The sequence below is a fragment of the Amborella trichopoda genome, chromosome 4 (genome assembly GCF_054954075.1).
Source record: "Amborella trichopoda isolate Santa Cruz 75 chromosome 4, AtrichopodaSantaCruz75HAP2 v2.0, whole genome shotgun sequence".
NCBI classification, from domain to species: Eukaryota; Viridiplantae; Streptophyta; class Magnoliopsida; order Amborellales; family Amborellaceae; genus Amborella; species Amborella trichopoda.
The window spans coordinates 22,738,418-22,760,284 of NC_142339.1; the positions used below are offsets into that span (position 1 = coordinate 22,738,418).

At 34.7% G+C, this 21,867-nt stretch overlaps 1 protein-coding gene across 1 annotated transcript; it reads right to left on the reverse strand.

Moving 5' to 3' along the window:
* Positions 1-200: 200 nt before the first annotated feature.
* On the reverse strand, positions 201-19,174 carry LOC18425281 (flavonol synthase/flavanone 3-hydroxylase). Its single transcript, XM_011631006.3, has 3 exons — positions 18,707-19,174; positions 18,263-18,590; positions 201-631 (listed from the first exon to the last, which is right to left on the reverse strand). The coding sequence occupies exons 1-3, from the start codon at positions 19,147-19,149 to the stop codon at positions 419-421; spliced, it is 984 nt and encodes a 327-aa protein (XP_011629308.1). The 5' UTR covers positions 19,150-19,174; the 3' UTR covers positions 201-418.
* Positions 19,175-21,867: the final 2,693 nt, after the last annotated feature.

The following is a 21,867-nucleotide window of genomic DNA, read 5'->3' on the forward strand; positions in this document are numbered from 1 at the left end:
GAAAAAAGAAAAAAAATGATTTTGAGTTTATAAAGGCTAAGATCTTGAAATTCACTAAATTAATAATTTAGATTCGTTTTTGGAGGGACTCATTTTGACCATATCTAGGTTTGAAATTGAATGTTTTTTTTTTTATTCATTATTGAGATGAAGAGAGTGTGTATGCAAAATTTTGTGTCATACAAATACCACAAACATGATTTTCTAGAAGAGTCATGAGATAATATTGTGATACAACCAATACATGAAACCACTGCCCTAATATCAATATTTATTTCTCAACCCTTAAGACACCCAACAACTATATCGGTGTTCTTATAAAAGTCCTACAAAGGAAATACTGAGAAAGGATCCCAAGCGTCAAACCATAAAGGGATAATTATTGGTCCCGTAGCAAACACAAGAAGAGAGCGCGCTCTTATTGAGAAAGCTTGTTGATCTTACGATGCTGGAAGTCCTTGAAGGTTTTAGTTGAAAACAATGGTGGATTAGTCTCGTTTAGGAGGTGGGGAAGAGGCCCAATGATTTTGTCCGGTGGAGGCACGAAAAACACTGCCCATGACATACGTGTTTCGTCCTTGCTCACCAAGCTCCTGTGGAGAACGCTTTTGTATCTTCCATTGCTCAACACCTTCAACACAAATCGAGCAAACTTGAATGAATGGATCTTCCTTTGGGAGTTCTAACTATGTCCATAAGGTTACTGATTGATGGGAAGAAATTTGCTGGAAAACTATGCTGCATGTCGAGAACTCTTTTTATTTTTATTTTTTATTTTAATATTATCTGCTATTAGAAAAACGAAGAAAGAAAAAAAAAATTGACGACAGTTGCCATTATTGATCCTTGGCCTACAATTGTAGACACTTAGGTATCAATCAAGGGGCGAGCTTAGAAGCCACAACTTCATTTATTCCAGCATAGCGCTTCATGAACTTAAGAAATGTATATAGCGCTTCATGAACTTAAGAAATGTATATAATGAGACCATCTACTTTTGGTATAAGAAAGTCCTATTTATTAGGAAAATATATAATGAGATTATTTACTCAAAAAAAAAAAAGTTATAATGACATAGTCACAATTAATTTTGACCATTGGATGTGAAATTGAGTGGCTGCATTTATTTCATTAACCAAGCTCAATGTTCAAAAGAAATTTTCACGGACTTTGTGATACACCCAAATTATCAAATTTCACATTGGATGGTTGTAAGTAATTGTGATCTCCATATCTTAAAGACAAATTGTCTCATTGTATACCATCCGTATTTATTATTGCCTATTAAATGTGAAATCAATTGTTGGGGATGTGTCAACTTCACACAAACTGTAAAATAAAATTGCTCGAATGTTGTTTCCCATTTCAATCTGTCTGATTTCATATTCCAATGCCCAATATTGTAAATACCAAAAGTGAATAGTCTTACAATACACTATCCCTTAAGAAAATGGACTGCCCTTCCAATATAAGCTTTGCTTGGGCCTAATAACGATGTTCCGCTTCTACTTTAACATAGTTTAATTGATGATGCACAAAGGGAGCTACACTTCTCCCAAACATGGTTTAGTTGATGGAGGCCGAATTTTGAAGTCAAGTTTCAAGATATTTCGTCCTTTGGGCATTCCTTTAAAAATTGTTTCATGAGTCGTGGGACACATTTCTATATTTGTGGCCCCAAGGTTTAAAACATTCACTTTAAAGATGGATCTAAATGGGCGGTCCATCTACAAATAGTTGAAACCAATGGTACAAATGTTTTCTTCATAAAAGCATTATTTTAAATTTTTAAAATTTTGAGTTTCGAAGTTAAATAGTTCATGAAAGCTTTAACAGTTGGTTTAAATGCAAGCAATTGCAACCCCAACAAAGAGACTTAACTAGTCGACGTGGAAATATTGTAATTGAGGCACGCATTGAAAGCATTAAAGTTCTTGAAAAAAATTGGACGTGGAATTATTATAATTGAGTCAGGCACTGACAGCATTAAAATTCTTGAGAAAAATGGGGTGTCATACCCTTACATTAATTTTATTTTGGTGGATTACTTGCTACTTATGATTACTTTGATTTTGTTAAGGACACGGTTTCTATTACTCTTGTAGAAATGAGTGCCCTCTTAAAAAATCTATTTTTGAAATGGATTTTTGGACCCAATTGTTAAGGACATATAATCTCTAACAAAACTGTAAAACCGGTATAATACATCTTACATATATGTATTTTTATGGGAAATGTTTTTATATGGCCAGGATTTTATAATAAAAAACGTAAAGTCACACCTCAAAACCACGGCGAAAATTACACTTTAACACAAAATAAAACCTCTGGGATATGAAGAAAAGAAATAAATTTCAAGCCCCATAAATATTAAATCTTGTGGCACATTACCTGGATTTGCTCATTTGCAAGTGTGTGCTATACTATATTTGAAGGTTAAAGTTTCAAAATCAGATAAAGTAAATCCAAGGCCGTCATGAGGTTCTGGTGCCCGAATTGCCATTTTACGATAGGTGTGGCTGTATTTTTTTTTACTGTGAAGCCTTCGCCTCGTGCTACACACACCCATTACATAAACCGGGGTTCATTAAACTCACACGTAACCGCAACCATCACATAAAACACTGTTCATAAACTAACCTCGAGCCAGGTACTTGGTCTTGGCCCAAGGCGACTTAGGACTCACTCAAGAACCGTACGAGTCCAAAAGCTCTAAAAAATTTTAAATTATACCAAAAAATGGAAAAATATAGAAAAATACAACAAAGGTCTAAAAGTTAAGTAAAACCAAATGCAACAAAGGTCTGAAAATGTAGAATTAAATATGCACTTAAAAAATCCATTGGATAGGATTGTTTTTAGGTCGAAAAACCCTATAATTGATCATCTCGACATTGAGACGTATGAATATGGAAAAAAAAATTATAATATTTTGAGTCCAAAAAATAGTGCATCTTGCAGCACATTATCTAGACCGTCCGTTTTCAAGATTTTCATATGTTTATAGATATATGATTTCAACCATTTTTAGAATTTAAAATATACTAATTAGATATAAAAATAGATTTTCAGATAATCTTAAGAATATTTTACACCAAAATTATTTATTATGATCAAATTTGGAGGTGCGCCTTGTTTGGATTGTTTAAGGTTGCAACCTTATAGAAACCGCACCCTTTAAAAAAATCATTTATCATTGGGAACATTTTAAAAAATCCAAACACAGAAAATTTAAAAATACATAATATCATAAAAAAACGTTAGCCCATAATTAAAAAAAAATCCAAATTATATATAGAAAAATTATACAACAATCCGGTCTTTCCTACTTATTTTTAGAATTTTTTCAAAAACTATTTTTATGGACCCTGAGTTGTACACTTAACTCGGGGCAACTTGGCTGTTTTATAACACTAACATATAAACTATAAAATAGTCATGCATATAAAATTTGCTCTCTTACTCACACCCATAAATAGGGTTGGCAATGGCCCAGCCGACCCAATATCTAGAGAGAGCTTTCTGGGGAGAGAAATAATTTCCACTTCGAGAGAGATTAATATAATTATTTGTTTGGTGTAAAGAGAAGACTCATATTATTGTATTTATTTAGAGACATAGGGATACAAGTAGGGTTGGTTTTGTGCAATGAGAGTAGGCAATGCACTAAAAGAGAGTATAGCAGGATTGTATGCGTGGAGAGAGCGAGAGTAGTAGATTGAATGTATGAACAAAGAGAGTAAAAGGGCATACGCTTTGGGGAAAGAGAGTAGGATTTGTGCAAACAGCGAGCAGTAGGATTCATTAAGGAGAAGGAGATAAAGGGAAACCTTTGGGAGAAGACAAACAATTTGTGTTTGTGACGAAGCGCTTTGGGGGAAGAAAAATGGCGTCTGGGTATGTAACTATAGTACTAGCATGGTTTTGATGCTCGGCCGAGGCCACTCGGACTCGGTCGAGTAACTCGTCCTCCCTCCAAGTTAAAGCGAGTTGGTTGTACAACTTTATAAACTATATTTATATTTGGGCAAGCTTTCTATGCTTTCCCTACAACATAAAACTTATATACACTTATCCAACCGTTTATTCTGAATGGAGGGTTAAGATTGCCTCAATCACAATGTCACCTTTCAACATTTTTTTATTTTAAAACTTTTTTTATAAACGATTTTGAATTTTGTACATCCAATAGTCTATTAACCTCGCTCTAACGAAAAATATAAAAAAATATTTCCAATAAAATAAAATGACAAAAATACCCTTGAAATTTTCAAGGGCTATTTTGATCACTATATTTTACCGAAAAATTATTTTTAATATTTTTTATAGGTACCCCGAATGAGAAGATGGCACATACCAAATTTTTAGGGAATGGTTTCTATACTACCCCTACAACATAGAAGATCTATGCTTCTCCTACCATCCAGCCGTCCAATTTTGAGCAAGAGAGCCACTCACCGTTTGATCTTAGTTCCGATGTCTCAAGGTATTTTATTTTAATTTTTTTTTGTAGAAATTGTATGAATATGAAATTTGGTATGTGCTATCTTCTCATTTGGGCGCACTTATCAAAAATATTAAAATTAATTTTTCGATAAAATATAATGACCAAAATGCCTCTTGAAGCTTTCAAGGGTATTTTGGTCATTTTATTTTATTGAAAATATTGTTTTTATATTTTTTGGTAGTGAAAGTTAATAGGGGATTAGACGACCAAAATTTGATTCCAAAATAGTTTGTAGAAAAAAATTCAAAATAAAATAGTGTAGAGACGTGACATTGTGACTGGGGCAATCATAGCCATCCATTCAGAATGGACGGTTGGATAAGGAGAAATATAAAAGTTTTATGCTGTAAAGAAAACGTAGAAAGCTTGACCTTATATTTATATGTCACATTTAAGTTACATAAGTTGTCAAGTCTCTCTGGTTATTGTTTGCACGTAAGAGTTTGTAGATTTTGTATAGTGAGTTGGTTGTAAAACAGCTTTATAAATTATATTTATATGTCACATTTAAGCCCCATAAGTTGTTCTCATGGAAGAGTTTGCTAGTTGTACAACAACTTTATAAACAGTATTTATAGTTATATTTGTATGTCGTCTGGTTACTACTTTTGCGTTTTATAAACACTTGCCTTTTTTTTATTCAAAGGAGCTTTAAAAACATTATTAGGACATGCGGAATTGAACCTAAAAACCCTCCATTATGGAGGCCGCCAATGTCCCGAAAAATAACCAACACATCATTAGTATTTAATATTAATAAACTTCATACGAAACATACATATTATGTTTTTTTCTTTATTTTAGTTTTTTAAAAAATGCACTGGACTCGGGTGAGTTATTCAGACTCACCCGAGTAAATAGTCTCGGCCAGGGCCCAAATATATTGGCCGAGTCGATTTTTTGAACACTGAGTAGTAGGATTGGCTTTTCCAATAGTGACACTAGTATCAATTGACTTTATTTAGAGAGAGAAACTATTAGGATCAACTTTGTGGGTAGAGAGAGAGAAAAATGGGGATCACGTTGTAAAAAGAAAGAAAGAAAGAAATAGAATGAGAGAGCCGGTTTGTCGTTACGGAGAGAGTCAGAGTTTGGGTTTTACTAGAGAGGGAGAATGAATGTAGACAAGAGAGATTAAATTTAAGGGAGCGAAGTACCAAAAAACCTATAGAGAGAACCTACCAAAAAACATTTATAAAAAAAAACTATTTCAAAATTTAATTTTTAGAGAGAGAAAATATTTAAAAAAAAATTGAGAGAAAATATCTCAAAAATTTTAAAGAGAGAAACTCTCAAAATTTGGGTCAAGAAATTAATGACGCAGTTTTTGGTCTTGGGAGAGACAGAACCCCGGGACTTGATGGCTTTCCCTTAGCCTTCTTTCAAATATTTTGAGATCTCCTGAACGACGACTTGATTCAATTGTTGGAGGAATTCTATTTGAGTGGTAGAATTAATGTGGCAATAAATTCCACCTTCATTACCCTTATTCCAAAGAAAAAGGTAATTGAGGATGTGTAAGACATCTGCCCGTCAGCTTATTGGGTAGTCTTTATAAAATCATTTTAAAGACACTTGCCAATAGATTTACGAAAGGTGATCCACTTGGTTATTTGAGGTCCTCAATTTGCTTTCCTAAAAGACCGAAAAATTATGGATAGCATTCTAGTAGCTCAAGAATGTATTCATTTCAGGATCAAGGAGAAGAAACCGGGTCTTCTTTGTAAAATAGATTTTGAAAAATCCTATGATAAGGTGGATTAGAAAGTGCTTCAAAGTATCATGGGCAGCATGCGTTTTAGATAGAGATAAAGGATATGGATTGAGGGGTGTTTTTCATCTTCTCACTTCTCAATACTCATGAATGGTAAGGCAACTAGTTTCTTTAGGAGTTCTAGAGGCCTCAGACAAGGAGATCCCCTATAACTTTTTTTATATATATTGGTGGCAGAAAGTTTCAGTTTTATGCTAAGAGATGTATATTCACAGGGTCTTATTTCAGGCATTATGGTTGGGAACAATGGTGTGACTGTATCACACTTACAAAATGCAAATAACACCATAATGATTTGCAACCCAAATGTAATGGAAACCAGTAGAATGTGGATATTTCTAAAGTGTTGAAATCGCAATTGGGCTGAAAGTAAATCTCTCTAAAACCAAGTTGATCAGAATTGGATGTCCTCAAAACATAGTGTCAAGGATGGCTGGACTGCATTTTGTGCAAAGCTAGCGACTGATACGACATAACATTTATTCCTCTATTGCCTTTTCATTTTTTATCATTGAAATTGGGTTTGACAATATTTTAACTTATCCATTCCAATTCCAAAATTTTGCAGGTTGCTTATCACTCAATGGTTATCCCTTGGTATTCCAAAGGAGGATAATATATTTGGCATTCTGTCTGAGTAAGTGTCCTTTGGGGTATGTGGAAGGAGAGAAATCGAAGAGTGTTTGAAAGAATCTCTACTGATTTTTCTATGTTAAAATCTAACATTTTAGCCTCAACAACATATTCCTTTTCCTCTCACAAAGATAGTGGCTCTACACCAAAGAGACTTATCATTAACTACCCCTTAGCAGTTGCGATTTTGAGCAACATGTGATCTAGTCGAAGAGCTGTTGTTTGGTCTCCACTTCCTCTATACTCAACCAAATTGAACTTTGATGACAATACCTTTGGCAATCTAAGAGCAGTTGGATATGGTGTATTGATTAGAAATCATTTGGGTCATGTTTTCTGCTCATATTTAGGTCCGTGTGGTATTCCTACTGCAAATGAAGTGGAGACTAGAGGTCTCCTAGAGGGTTTGAAACTTCTTTCACGGTGGGAAGGGCAAAAGATTATTGAAAGAGATTCGACAAATGTCATAGCATGGAGCTATGAAGAATTCAATGTTCCATCGAGCCTTAAAGTATTATTTCATGAGATTAGGATCATCATTGCTTTTATCAATGTCAATTTGTATCATTGCATTCGTGAGCCGAATGAGGAGGCAGATGCCTTAGCCAAAGAAAGAGTAAACTGCACTTCTCTGATTGTCAATTTTTTTGTAATTCATCTTCTTTATTTCCTGTATGTCATGTATTTTGTAACTCTTTTTTGATTTAAGTAATAGTAAAAGAAAAAAAATAAAAATTTAAGTAATAGTAAAAGAAACCATGACAAAATTTATAGAAAGATAAACTATCTCAAATATTAAGTTTTATAAAGAGAAAGTACTTGAAAATTATTGAGAGAGAGAAACTATTTGAAAGTTTAAATTTTATAAAGAGAAGTACCAAAAAACTATAAAGAGGGAAACTATCTCAAATTTTAAGTTTTATAAAGAGAAAGTACTTAGAAATTATAGAGAGAGAAACTAATTATAGAGAGAGAAACTATATCAAAATTTACAGAGAAGGAAGCTATCTCAAATTTTAAGTCTTAGAGAGAGAAACTATCTAATATTTTAAGTTCTAGTGAAGATAAAGTACGTAATTATTTTTTTAAGAAAAACCATCTCAAGTCTTAAGTTTTAGAGAGAGAGAGGCCCAAAAAAATTTTAGGCAGAGAAACGATCTCAAAAATTTTAGAGAGAGAAACTACTTCAAATTTTAAGTTTTAGAGAGAGAAATTATCTCAAATTTTTAGAGAAAAAAACTATCTCAAATTTTAAATTTTAAAAATGAGAGTATTTCAAAAATTTTTAGAGAGAAACTATCACAAAATTTTCAAAGAGAGAAGCTATCTTAAATTGTAAGTCACAGAGAGAGAAATAATCTCAAATTTTAAGTCTTCAAGAGAGAAGACACTGAAAATTTTTAGAAAGAGAAACTATCTCAAATTTTAAGTTCTGGAGAGAGAAATTATCTTTTAGAGAGAGAAACTACATCAAATTTTAGAGACAGAAACTATCTCAAATATTACGCTTTAGAGAGAGCAAGTACCTAACCGATTTTAGAGAGAGAAAATATTTAAAAAAATTTAGAGAAAGAAATTGCATCAAAATTTTCACAGAAAAACTATCTCAAATTTTATGTTTTAGAGAGATAAATTATTTGAAATTTTTTAGAGAGAGAAACTACATCTAAATTTTAGAGAAATAAACTATATTAAATTTTAGAGAAAGAAACTACTTGAAAAAAATTTGAATGAAAAAAGTGACATTATAATGAATACAACAATAAATATATTTACCAAATAAAGTAAAAAAAAAAAGCCATGATAATGTCATGCATCCATGTACCATCCAAACAACTAATATCTATTTTATAGAAATTATTTTTCTTAAAATATATTTTAATGAAAAAATATTTTTTTGAGGCAATCTTTTTCCATGGATCCAAACGGCCCCTTAAGCCGATCGCGAACCTAGCTGTCAACATTAAATGTGTTGTTCGAATGATTACATACGGACCCTAAAATTTTTCTACAAAAAATGAAATGCAATATTTATAGGTAGAAATTACATAGAATATCAGCCAGCCCCCTTTTTTTTAGTAGGACACTCCCTTAATGCATGGAGCACTACCCTACTAACGAAAAAGGTAAAAAATAAAATCAAAGGATTCCATCCTCAGACTAAAAGGAAATTTTTGAATAAAATAAAAAAAATAGCTAACAGACCTTCTTTGTGATTATTACCTATAAGCATTTTATATTTTAGAAACAATTTTAGGGTCTGTATGTAAATAAAAAAAGGATCTAACCGTTTATATGCCATAGAGAGAGTGAACATTATATTATGACATATTTGATGAGTAATAAACAACTAATTACCTGGAGCTCTAAGCATTATTATTTACCCAAAACAATACGTATAGTTATAAATGCCCCCCAAAATAAATTTTGAAGACATCCTTATCCCAATGCTTTTAGTATTACACCCTAGACCCAACACTGTTTCTTCTTGTATTAACCTTTAGTCAAAAGTAGAGAAACTAAAAACTAAAATTTCTTTTACCTTTCTTCCTCTACCTGCCCTCTCTTTTATTACCCAAACTCCCTCTCTCTCTACTCGCCCTCTCTTTCTGTACCCAAACTATTCTCTCTACCCGCCTTTTTTCTCTCTCTCTCGACCCAAACTCCCTTTCTCTACCCACCCTCTCTCTTTCTTTACCTACCCCCCTCTCTTTTTCTCCCCAAGCTCCCTCGTTATCTCTACCCCCTCTCTCTCTCTATCTCTTTCTCTCTAGAATAGTGTGGGCCCATCCGTTGCGATGTTGACTCGTGAATCAAGTAAAGTGAATGCTGGCTTTAGGGTACTTTTAAACTCAATATTTTTCTTTTCCGGAACGTTAAGTCTTAAATTCAATATTTGATAAATAACCTTCGGTAATAAGCATGGTAAATCTTGCTAGAACCATTTGATCATGGCTAATGATCACGAATCTCTATCAATTGAAACGGATGTTCTCCTATGCTAATATTGCCTCGGCGAAACTGTCCTTCCTTAAAGCTAGAGGCTCCATACGTCTACTTCCCGATTTGCCTCGCTCTTAGTCAATAAAGCAACCCTTCATTACGCTAAACGACTTGGTTTTACATCAACTTTATAAACTATATTTATATTTGGGTGCGTTTTCTATGTTTTTTCTACAACAAAAAACTTATATACTTCCCCTTATCCGACTGTCCATTCTGAATGAAGGGCTAACTAAGATTGCCTCAATCACAATGTCATGTTTCTATGCTATTTTATTTTTAAATGTTTTTCTATAAAATATTTTTAATTTTGTACATCCAATCCTCTATTAAATTTGCACTAGCAAAACATATAAAAAAAAATATTTTCAATAAAATAAAATGACAAAAATACCCCTTCAAGGGTATTTTGGTCATTTTATTTTATCAAAAAATTATTTTTAATATTTTTTATAGGTGAGCCTGAATAAGAAGATAGCACGTACCAAATTTTTAGGATAATTTTTTTTTACTTCCCCGACAATATAGAAAATCTATGCTCCTCCTACCATCCAGGCGTCCAATTTTGATCAAGAGAGCCACTTACCGTTTGATCTTAGATCAGATTTCTCAAAGTATTTTATATTTATTTTTTTATACAAATTCTATTAGTATGAAATTTGGTATGTGCCATTTTCTCATTCGGGCGCACCTATAAAAAATATTAAAAATAATTTTTCTATAAAATATAATGACCAAAATACCCCTTGAAAATTTTAGAGGTTTTTTTATTATTTTATTTTATTGGAAATATTTTTTTTATATTTTTTGCTAGTGCGAGTTTAATAGGGGATTGGACGACAAAAATTTGGTGTCAAAATAGTTTATAGAAAAAAAATAAAAATAAAATAGTGTAGAGACGTGATATTGTGATTGAGGCAATCTTAGTCCTCCATTCAGAATGAATAGTTGGATAAGGGAAAATATAAAAAATATATGGGGAAGCAAAAAAAGCATGCCTTTATATCTATATATTATATTTAAGTCACATATGTTGTCAAGTCTCTCTCGTTATTGTTTTCGCGCAAGAGTTTGAGATTTTGTATAGTGAGTTGGTTGTAAAACAACTTTATAACTTATATTTATATGTCACAATTAAGCCACATATGTTGTTTTCACGTAAGAGTTTGCTTGCTGTATTTATATTTATATTTATATGTCACATTCAAGATACATAAGTTGTCAAGTCTCTCTGGTTATTATTTTTCGCAGACCATCAGGAATTGAACCTATGAACCTACAACCACTATTTCAAAGGCCGCCAATGTCCCAAAGCATAACCAATGGAATTGAACCTATGAACCTACAACCACTATTACAGAGGCCGCCAATGTCCCAAAGTATAACCAACATACCATTAGTATTTAACATTAAAATAAGTTGTCAAGTCTCTCTGGTTATTATTTTTTGCAGGTCATTAAGAATTGGACCTACAACCACTATTACAGAGGCCGCCAATGTCCCAAAGCATAACCAACATACCATTAGTATTTAATATTAAAATAAGTTGTCAAGTCTCTCTGGTTATTATTTTTCGCAGGCCATTAAGAATTGAACCTACAACCACTATTATTGAGGCCGCCAATGTCCCAAAGCATAACCAGCATACCATTAGTATTTAATATTAAATCTCGCAAACAATATACATATTATGTTTTTTTTTTTCTTTTTTTTTAAATATACTTGACTCGAGAGAGTTATTCGGACTCGCCCGAGTAAATAACCATGGCTAGGGCTAGAGTATTTTGGCCAAGTCGATTTTTTGAACACTAAGTAGTAGGATTGGCGTTTTCCAAAAATGAAACTAGTATCAATTGACTTTATTTAGATAGAGAAACTATTAGGATCATCATTGTGGGTAGAGAGAGAGAAAAATGAGGATGACTAAAAAAACAAAAACAAAAAGAGAATGAGAGAGCCTATTTGTTGTTAGGGAGAGAGCCAGAGTTTTGGTTTTACTTGAGAGGGAGAAAGAATATGCACGAGAGAAAGAGATTTAGGATACTTGTAAATATATTTTCAAAAAGGTCTTTTTAGTGGAGATGGTGCCTTCTTAGGGTTTGGATCCAAAATTTGAGATTGAAAAGTATTTCTACCTTTAGTTATTTTTCTTATTTCAAACCAAAAATAAAGAAATCTTTAGCGTTGCCTTTACCTTTTGAAATTGATTTCTAGTGAGATTTCCCTGTTATGGAGACGTCCACTTTGTAAAATACAATTAATTCCACAAAAACACCATCATAAATTAGAGAGAGAAACTACCTGAAATTTTATATTTTAGATAGAGAAATTGTCTTCAAATTTAAGAGAAAGAAACTATTCTTGATTTTAAGATTTAGAGGGAGAAAATACTTTAAATTTTTTTGAGAAATTATTTCAAAATATTATTAGGAGAGAAACTATTTGAAAATTTAAGTATTTTTTTTTAAAATTTTTTTTAAAGAGAAACTATATCAAATTTTATAGAGAGAAGTACCGAAAACCAATAGAGAGAACCTACCTCCAGAATTTTAGAAAGAGAAACTATTTCAAATTTTAAGTGTTAGAGAGAGAAGATATTTTAAAAAATTTCGAGAGAAAATAGCTCAAATTTTTTAAAGAGAGAAACTCTCAAATTTTAGATCAAGAAATTAAAGAGGCAGTTTTTTGTCATGGGAGAGATAGAACCCCGGGACCTGATGGTTTTCCCTTAGCCTTCTTTCAAACATTTGGAGATCTCCTGAAAGACGACATGATTCAATTGATGGAGCAATTCTATTGGATAGGTAGAATTAATGTGGCAATGAATTCTACCTTCATTGCCCTTATTCCAAAGAAGTAATAGAGGATGTGTAAGACATCTGCCCCATTAGCTTATTGGGTAGTCTTTATAAAATCATTGCAAAGATATTTGCCAATAGATTACGAAGGTGATCCACTTGGTTATTTGTAATCCTCAATCTGCTTTCCTTAAATATAAACAAATTATGGATAGCATTTTAGTAGCTAAAGAATGTATTCATTTCAGGATCAAAGAAAAAAAACCAGGTCTTCTTTGTAAGATAGATTTTGAAAAAGCCTATGATAAGGTGGATTAGGACGTGCTTTAAAGTATCATGGGAAGCATGGGTTTTAGATAGAGATAGAGTATACGGATTGAGGGTTGTCTTTCATCTTCTCGCTTCTCAATGCTCATGAATGGTAAGACAACTGGTTTCTTTAGGAGTTCTGGGGGCCTCAGACAAGGAGATCCCCTATCACTTTTATTGTATACATTGGTGGCAGAAAGTTTCAGTGTTATGCTAAGAGATGTATTTTCACAGTATCTTATTTTAGGCATTGAGGTTGGGAACAATGGTGTGATTATATCACACTTACAGTTTGCAGATGGTACCATAATTTTTTGCGATCCAAATGCAATGGAAATTAGTAGATTATGGATATTTCTAAAGAGTGTTGAAATTGCAACTGGGTTGAAAGTAAATATCTCTAAACCAAGTTGATCAGAATTGGATGTCCTCAAAACATAGTGTCAAGGATGGCTGGACTACTAGGATGTGGTGTTGAGAATATTCCTTGCAAATATTTGGGTATCCCTTTGGTGAATTCGAGGCCCTCAAAATCTATTTGGGATCCAGTGGGAGAGAGATCCAATAAGAAATTATATTTGTGGAAGGCAAAGACTTTGTCTCTAGGAGGTTGATATACACTTATCAAATCTACTCTATCTAACCTTCTGGTCTACTATATGCTTTTATTTTGATTGCCTACGCAGATTGTTAGCATTCTAGAGAGGCTTATGAGGAACGTTTTGTGGGGAGATAATGAAAAAAAAGAAGGGGCTTCATTTGGTTTGTTGAGCTACGGTGTGCGCACCTATAAAAGATGGTGGTTTGGGATTTCATAAATTGAAGAACATGAACTTTGCATTACTCTTAAAATGGTGGCGAAGAGCACATATCCACCAAGAGTTATTTTGGGTAGAAATTTTGAAAGAAAAATATGGGATCGAGAAGGTTTATGGTATTATACATAGTCCAAGGAATAAAGCCACTCTTTACCATATTTGAAGGGGATTGACCTTGAGAGACCTATATATCTTCGTCATTTTCAATAAGTAGTGCGTAATGAGGAATCTACACTTTTCTGGTACGATAAATGGTTTGATGACTACCCTCTTATATACCTTTTCCCTGAGGTGTTCTCTTAAGTCTCAAACCCACTAGCTATGGTAAAAGAGGCTAGTGGGGATGCTCATACGAACATTGTTTGGTCTATTCATTGCAGGCACAGGAGAATAACCGATAATTTTATCCATAAGTGTCAAACCTTGTTGGACATGTTAAACAATGCTCAGCTTTTCCCTATTCTACATGATGATGTGATTTGGGACCTTACTACCTCAGGTGATTTTTTGATTAAGTCTGCATATGTTCATATCTTCTACAATCGATATAAATAGCACGATTTTGTACTTTCCTAAATAAAGAAACTTCATGTTTCACTTAAAGTTCAGTTGTTTCTATGGATATTTTGTAAGGAAAAGCTGACCATTGTGGATAACTTAAGGAAGAGAGGGTTCATTATACCCAATGTTTGTCTTTTGTGCAAAACTAGTAACTGATACGACATAACATTTATTCCTCTACTGCCATTTCATTTATGATCTTTGGAATTGGGTTCGACAATGTTTTAACTTATCCATTCCAATTCCAAAAGTCTGTAGACTGCTTCTCACTCAATGATTATTCCCTGGTAATCCAAAGGTGGATAATATATTTTAGCATTCTTTCTGGGTAAGTGTCCTTTGGGGTATGTGAAAGGAGAGAAATCAAAGAGTGTTTGAAGGAATCTCTACTGATTTTTCTATGTTAAAATCTAACATTTTAGCCTCAACAATAGATTGGTTTACCTCTCACAAAGATAGTGGCTCTACACCAAAGAGTTTTATCATTAACTACCCCTTAGCAGTCGCGAAATCTAGTCGAAAAGCTATTGTTTGGTCCCCACCTCCTCCGTACTCAATCAAATTGAACTTTGATGACAATAGCTTTGGAAATCTAAGAGCAGCTGGATATGGTGTGTTGATTAGAAATCATTTGGGTCATGTTTTTTGCTCATATTTAAGTCCATGTGGTATTGCTACTGCAAATAAAGCGTAGGCTAGAGGTCTCCTGGAGGGTTTGAAACTTCTTTCACGGTGGAAAGGGCAAATAATTATTGAAGGAGATTCGACAAATGTCATAGCTTGGAGCTATGAAGAATTCAATGTTCCATCAAGCTTTAAAGTATTATTTCATGAGATTAGGAACATCCTTTCTTTGATCAATGCCAATTTGTATCATTGCTTTCGTGAGCGAATGAGAAGGCAGATGCCTTAGCCAAAGAAAGAGCAAACCACATTTCTTTGATTGTCAATTTTTTGTAATTCTTCATCTTCTTTACTTCCTGCATGTTTTGTATTTTGTAGCTCTTTTAATGGAAATGTTGTGTTAATGTTGAAAAGAAAAAAAATCAAAATTTAAGTAATAATAAGAGAAACCATATGACAAATATTTAGAGAGATAAACTATCTCAACTATTAAGTTTTATAAAGAGAAAGGACCTGAAAATTATTGAGAGAGAAACTATCTGAAAGTATAATTTTTATAAAGAGAAAGTACCAAAAAACTATAGAGAGGGAAACTATCTCAAATTTTAAGTTTTATAAAGAGAAAGTATCTAGAAATTTTAGAGAGAGAAACTATCTCAAAATTTTTTGGGAGAGAAGCCATTTCATAATTTAAGTCTTAGAGAGAGAAACTATATAATATTTTAAGTTCTAGAGAGATAAAGTACTTAATTTTTTTTAAGAGACTATCCTAAATCTTAAGTTTTAGAGAGAGAGAGAGGCCCTAGAAATATTTAGGGAGAGAAACTATTTTAAAATATTTAGACTGATAAACTACCTCAAATTTTATGTTTTAGAGAGATAAACTATCTCAAATTTTTAGGAGAAAAACTATCTCAAATTTTAAATTTTAGAAAAAGAGAGTACTTCAAAAATATTTAGAGAGAGAAACTATCACAAAATTTTCAAGGAGGGAAGCTATCTCAATTTATAAGTCTTAGAGAGAGAAACTATCTCAAATTGTTTAGAGAGAGAATTTATCTCTAATTTTAATTTTTCAAAAGAGAAAACACTAAAAATATTTAGAAAGAGAAACTATCTCAAATTTTATGCTCTGGAGAGAGAAATTATCTTAAAATTTTATAGAGAAAAACTACATCAAAGTTTAGAGAGAGCAACCATCTCCAATATTAAGCTTTAGAGAGAGCAAGTACCTAACTGATTTTAGAGAGAGAAAATATTTCAAAATTTTTAGAAAAAAAAATTATATCAAAATTTTTAGAGAGAAACTATCTCAAATTTTTTATTTTAGAGAGATAAATTAATTGAAAATTTTTAGAGAGATAAACTACATCTAAATTTTAGAGAGAGAAACTACATCAAATTTTAAGTTTTATAGAGAGAAAGTATATTAAAATTTTAAAGAGAGAAACTATATTAAATTTTAGAGAAAGAAACTACTTAAAGAATTTTTGAATAAAAAAGTGACATTATAATGAATATTAAAATAAATAATATTTAACAAATAAAGTAAAAAAAAAAAAACCATGAAAATGTCATGCATCCATGTACCATCCAAACAACTAATATCTATTTTATCGAAAATATTGTTCTTAAAATATATTTCAAAGAAGATTTTTTGAGGCAATCTTTTTACATGGATCCAAACGGCCCCTTAAGCTAAACGCAAACCTAGCTGTGAACATTAAACATGTTGTTTGAAAGATTTATATACAGACTTTAAAATTTTTCTAAAAAAATGAATTCTAAAAAAATGAATTGCAGTATTTATTGGTAGAAATTACAAAGAAGGTCAACCAACCCACTTTTTTATATTTTTTTCAAAATTGCCCCTCGATCTTAGAATATCCTCGTACCAAATTTTAATTATCTTTTTTGTTTTAGATTTTTATTTATTACGACACTGCCCTAAAGCTTGGAGCACTGCCCTACTAACGAAAAAGCTAAAAAAAATAAAAATTCAAACCGATGATTCCATCATCAGACCAAAAAGTAATTTTGAAAAAATTAAAAAAAAAGTATGCTAACGGAGTAATATCAATAAGTCACTTTAAAATATCACCGTCAGGTACGGGCTGCAGGAACTTCTTAAAATGCCCAATGATTATGGTAATTAATTAGCTTTTAGCAGACCGAGAAACGCAAATTACAATCTAAAAACCTAAGGTTAAAACCAAATTTTCGAGCCACAATACGTACTCTACCCAGAGGCACAAAGATAGTCTCAACCTAGTGGAAAACCCAATGCCATGGTCGAGCCAGTGCTTTTGTTTGCCGCATGAAACCCACAAAAAAGAGTACCGGGCCTTCAAAATCCACTTGACTATATCGTACTAATCCTAGACACTCAGCCCATATGATGCAATCGAGGGTGGAACAAATATACTTCCATGACAGAACTGCGCCTAGTGAAACATTCTTGGAGTCATTGGGGGATAACGCAGCCCTAGACGGTATATCTACATTTTGATGAGAAACTGATAGGTGTTAAATTAGATTCATAGGAAAAAAGTTCCAACCAAAACTGGTTTGAAAAACACTGAGAAAACTTGGCTAACCACCACGAAAACTCGCGTGAGCAGAGTTTTGCCTCTTTAAGCAAATAGGGGTCAAGTGCTCAATAAAAAATGGGGGTTTATATAGACTTGAAATTCAATTTTCATCTATAGTCTGTAGACACAGTGGAGCTGGTGAGATTGGCTGAAACAGTAGGTACGTATCAGAGATAATCGGAAGTTCAAAGTGGGCGGAGTAAGGCCATGATGATTGTGGCAAATCGCAGCATCGTCGCAAATACCATGGCAAACATTTTTTTGGCATTCTGATTGTTTACCCTGAACTTTATGTCTAAAATTTGAATTTAAATCATTCAAACTTGTCATAATTCACTGAAAAGCAAAATGATTTGTCCAAATAATCGTTTGCGTTGATTAGACACAAGATAACTTGCTTAAACACCTAGTATCTCTCATTCCAAGTTGCTTTTAGTCCTGTTTTAAGTTTCAACAAAACAAAAACACGCTGTTCGTACTTCCTATCATCTAGTTTTAAGTTTTGTTAAACTTTTTCCACAAGCGAATCGATATCCTAGGATTGCAACCACTTACTTGCTCTAAATTTAGTGGCCCAAAACATCCAAAAAAAAAAAAAAGAAAAAAATTAAAGGACAAGCGCATGGATAGGTCCTGGAGTTTACCTCAATCTGGTCTCCCACGTGCACAACAAGGGCATCAGGAACATAGTCCACAGACACCCAGGACCCATCTTTGATGACTTGAAGGCCAGGTACTTGGTTGGGGAGGAGGATTGTGAGGGCGCTCATATCAGTGTGGGCCTCCACTCCCAAGGCCAGCTCGGGTTGTGGGCATGGGGGGTACAGGTTTATCTTCATCTCCAAGGACATCTCCTCACCACCCAATGCTTCTTTCAAAGCCCCTGCTTCCAGTCCCAACCCCACCGACAGAGCCTCCAGAACCCCCTCCGCAACCCTTTTCATTTCTTCCCCGTACTCCTCTGTCACTTCCCTGAATACAATCACAACAAACACAATCAACCTTTTCCTACCTTTTAATTAAAAGCACCAAACATAAGTTTTTTGACTGTGACTTGGTTCTCCTTTTGATTCTATTCAGATGCCTACCTGTAATTCAGGGGGCTTTTGGGCCATTTGTCGTAATTGACTCTCGATGTTGGCCACATGAAATGGAAGAAGTAGTCGATCCACTCCAGTTTCTGGTCTGGATTCTTCGCAAGCTTGGTACCATACCCTTCGAAGACGCCGCCAGCAAAGTCATTGGCATATTGCTCTTTGTACTCTTGGGGGAGACTGAAGAATCCTTCACCAGCCTCCTTCAGACGACGGAAAAGTTCTGGTGAAATACCATGATCTGTTAATTGGAAGATGCCCCATTCCTCGCTGCCCTTGGCTGCTTGCTTGCAATCCGGAGAAAATGACACCGTGGGGACATGGAGTCCCGTCAGGGCCTTGCTATTTTCCGGCCTCTCGTTCAGGGGCCTGATGAATTGGGGGGGCAGCTTGTCGAGACCAGCCAGAGCCAGCCCTTGCACTCTCTCCGCCACCATCTTCTAAGCTCTTCCTTCTCTATTCACTCTTGGTGCTGCTGAGGCCAATATATATTGACCTGCACACGACATTTGTTTGGTGGCCGGTACGATATTGGCTTCATGGCAAAGAATGTGGAATGGTAGGTGACAACAATAGGGTGGATGCATTCCTTACCGGTAGATTTACAAGCAAACTCGAAATTGGAAGGGTATATGGCCGTGTTTTCTATCATGCCATAACTTTGTACACTACCTTCTTTTTTTTTTGTTTGGTAGTTGGTGTGTTGGAGCCGCGATCCAGGTGTTGAAGGAGGTTTTTCTAGGGAAGAAGGAACGGGACATATCCTGAACTGGAGTTGCCCTCTGACACTCCTCATTATTCATTGGGATGAAAGCAAAATATTAGGGCACATTTGTTAATATACTTTCACGTTAGAAAATTTCCTCATGCAATCACGCACCAGAGGCTGACAATTAGTGTGAAAAACTGCACTAGGTCCAATTTGTGTAAGCACTTTTACAAGGAAAAGAAAAAAAATAAATCCAACTACCATCTCTCCCGATTTAGTTTTTTTATTGATTTCAAGATCAAAAATATGGATAGCAACTTCAGAACTACAAAATAAATCAGGTATAGATGTAATAACAGTAAAGTATAAGTAATTTTTAAATAATAGTAAATAAAATGGATATTGACGTAATTTTCTCTAGCTTTTTTCAGCTCAAGCCAATTTAGTGAGAGCATGGCACTGCATCTGTTCTGGTATGAAATTGTTTTCTTCCCCCTTAAAATTGGCAAGAATTTTGTGCAGGTCGGGTCAAGCTGCATTACTTTGAGGGAAAAAACAGGCAAGGGAAATTTATCAAAGTACAATTTATGTATGGACCCAAAATAATTATCTAAAATATGACATGAGGCAATTTGAGAAAAAAATTACTTAGAAGCTAAATCAAACGGCATTTTTTTTATTTTTTCAAAATTGCCCTTTTTTCCAAAGATGCCATCTTCGAACCACATTTAAATTTTTTTTTTAGCTTTTTCATTAGTAGGGATTAGTAGGGTAATGCCGCAAGCTTTTGGGGCAGTTTGCCAAGCTTTAAGGTAGTTCCCAGCCAATCCGAGGGTAGAATCACTAGACCGGTCTGCGAGTCAATTAAACCTCTCGTGGCCTTTTTCTAGTAGGGTAGAACCAAAAGCTTTAGGGGCAGTTTCCCAAGCATTAGGAGAAGTTCCCAGCCGGTCCGAGGGTAGAATCACTGGACTGGCCTCCGGGTCATTTAAACCTCTCATGGGTTTTCTCTAGTATTTGATCTTCCTCTCTCTGTCAACATTCTTCCTCTATCTACATTGTCAACTGGCCACGAATCCAAGGGTGGATTTTTGGCCTCAGAAGTGAGATTCTGGCTACGTACCTGGGGAGTTCCTTTTTTCTAAATTTTTTTTATTATTTGTAGAATTTGGAAAGCATGGATGCAAAGTTTTAAGTTAGGTTTTTTAAAAGAGGTGTGTGCTGCACCCCTTAGAGTGCATGGGCGTGTGCACACATGGGTGACCCTGGTGCTTGCTAGGATAAGGGTGGGCATTGAGGTGGAGCAGTTTGAACCAACAAAAGAAATGTGCGAGGTAAGGCTTACCTCTCCAGGATGGAGTCGGATGCACCTAGGTGGGTTTCCCTATTAGATTAAGATGCCTTAAAGTGCATGCGAAAATCCCCCAGGCCTTTGGTAGGCATGGTTTGGAATAGACATCTTCACAATCCTTAGGTTGGTGCTCCCTTGGAAGCTACGACCCTTGGGCTTTGTCTCTTGGCTCGGAAAAGTTGTGCTTGGATGAGTCTTGGTGGCCATAATAGGTGGATTCTTAGACTAGACTAAGGTTGGTTAAGTTAGGCTAGTTAGGACAAGGTTGGAGCATGCTAGACTAGACTGGGGTTGGGGCATGTTAAGCTAGGCTAGGTTGGGTGAGCCAAACTAAGTTGAGTAAGCTGGGTAGGTTGGGTAGGCTAGGCTAGCCTAGCCTAAGGTGTTAAAGGACACTCAATAATCCACCAGACATCTGAGGTCACCTCCCCTAGGAGGCAATATCGATACCACGAGCAAAAGGTAATAGGCATGAGCAGTGTTTCGAAAAGCGCTAGGTGGCACTTAGGCGGTCGGGGGGGTCTAGGCCGCCCAGTGCCTAGGCAGTGCTCAGAACCTCGACAGCCTAGTAAATATTTTTTTGTTTTTGGGTTTTCTCTCTCTAAAATACCATTTAATGGGTTTTAGATTTCAAATGAACTTAAAACCTACAAATTTTCTGCTTTAGTATTAAAAAAATGACCCAAAAATACCTTAAGGAGCGGCATTTCTGCCCCTGGGCGGGGTGCAGGCCCTAGACGGGTGCCTAGGCAGGTTCAAGTGGACGCCTAGGTTGGTTCTCGGGAGCCTCGGCGGACGCCCTGGGATATCCGTCTAGTTTAGCTGCCTAGGCCTGGGCGATGCACCCAAGCCTTCTAGACATTATAGGTATCGGGCGGCCTGATTTTTAAAACTATGTGCATGGAGCCTACGTAATCCCAGAGACTTGTCAAGGGTATGTGTCACAGCCCCACCCCTACCCCCTGACACACACGCTGGAGGGCGATAGGGTGTAGGACTGTGACCACATGTGACGAATGCCACTCAGGTGGTAGTGTGCTCAACGCTTTGAAAACATGAAAATCAAAGCCAATCACGAAATAAAAACCAAATTAA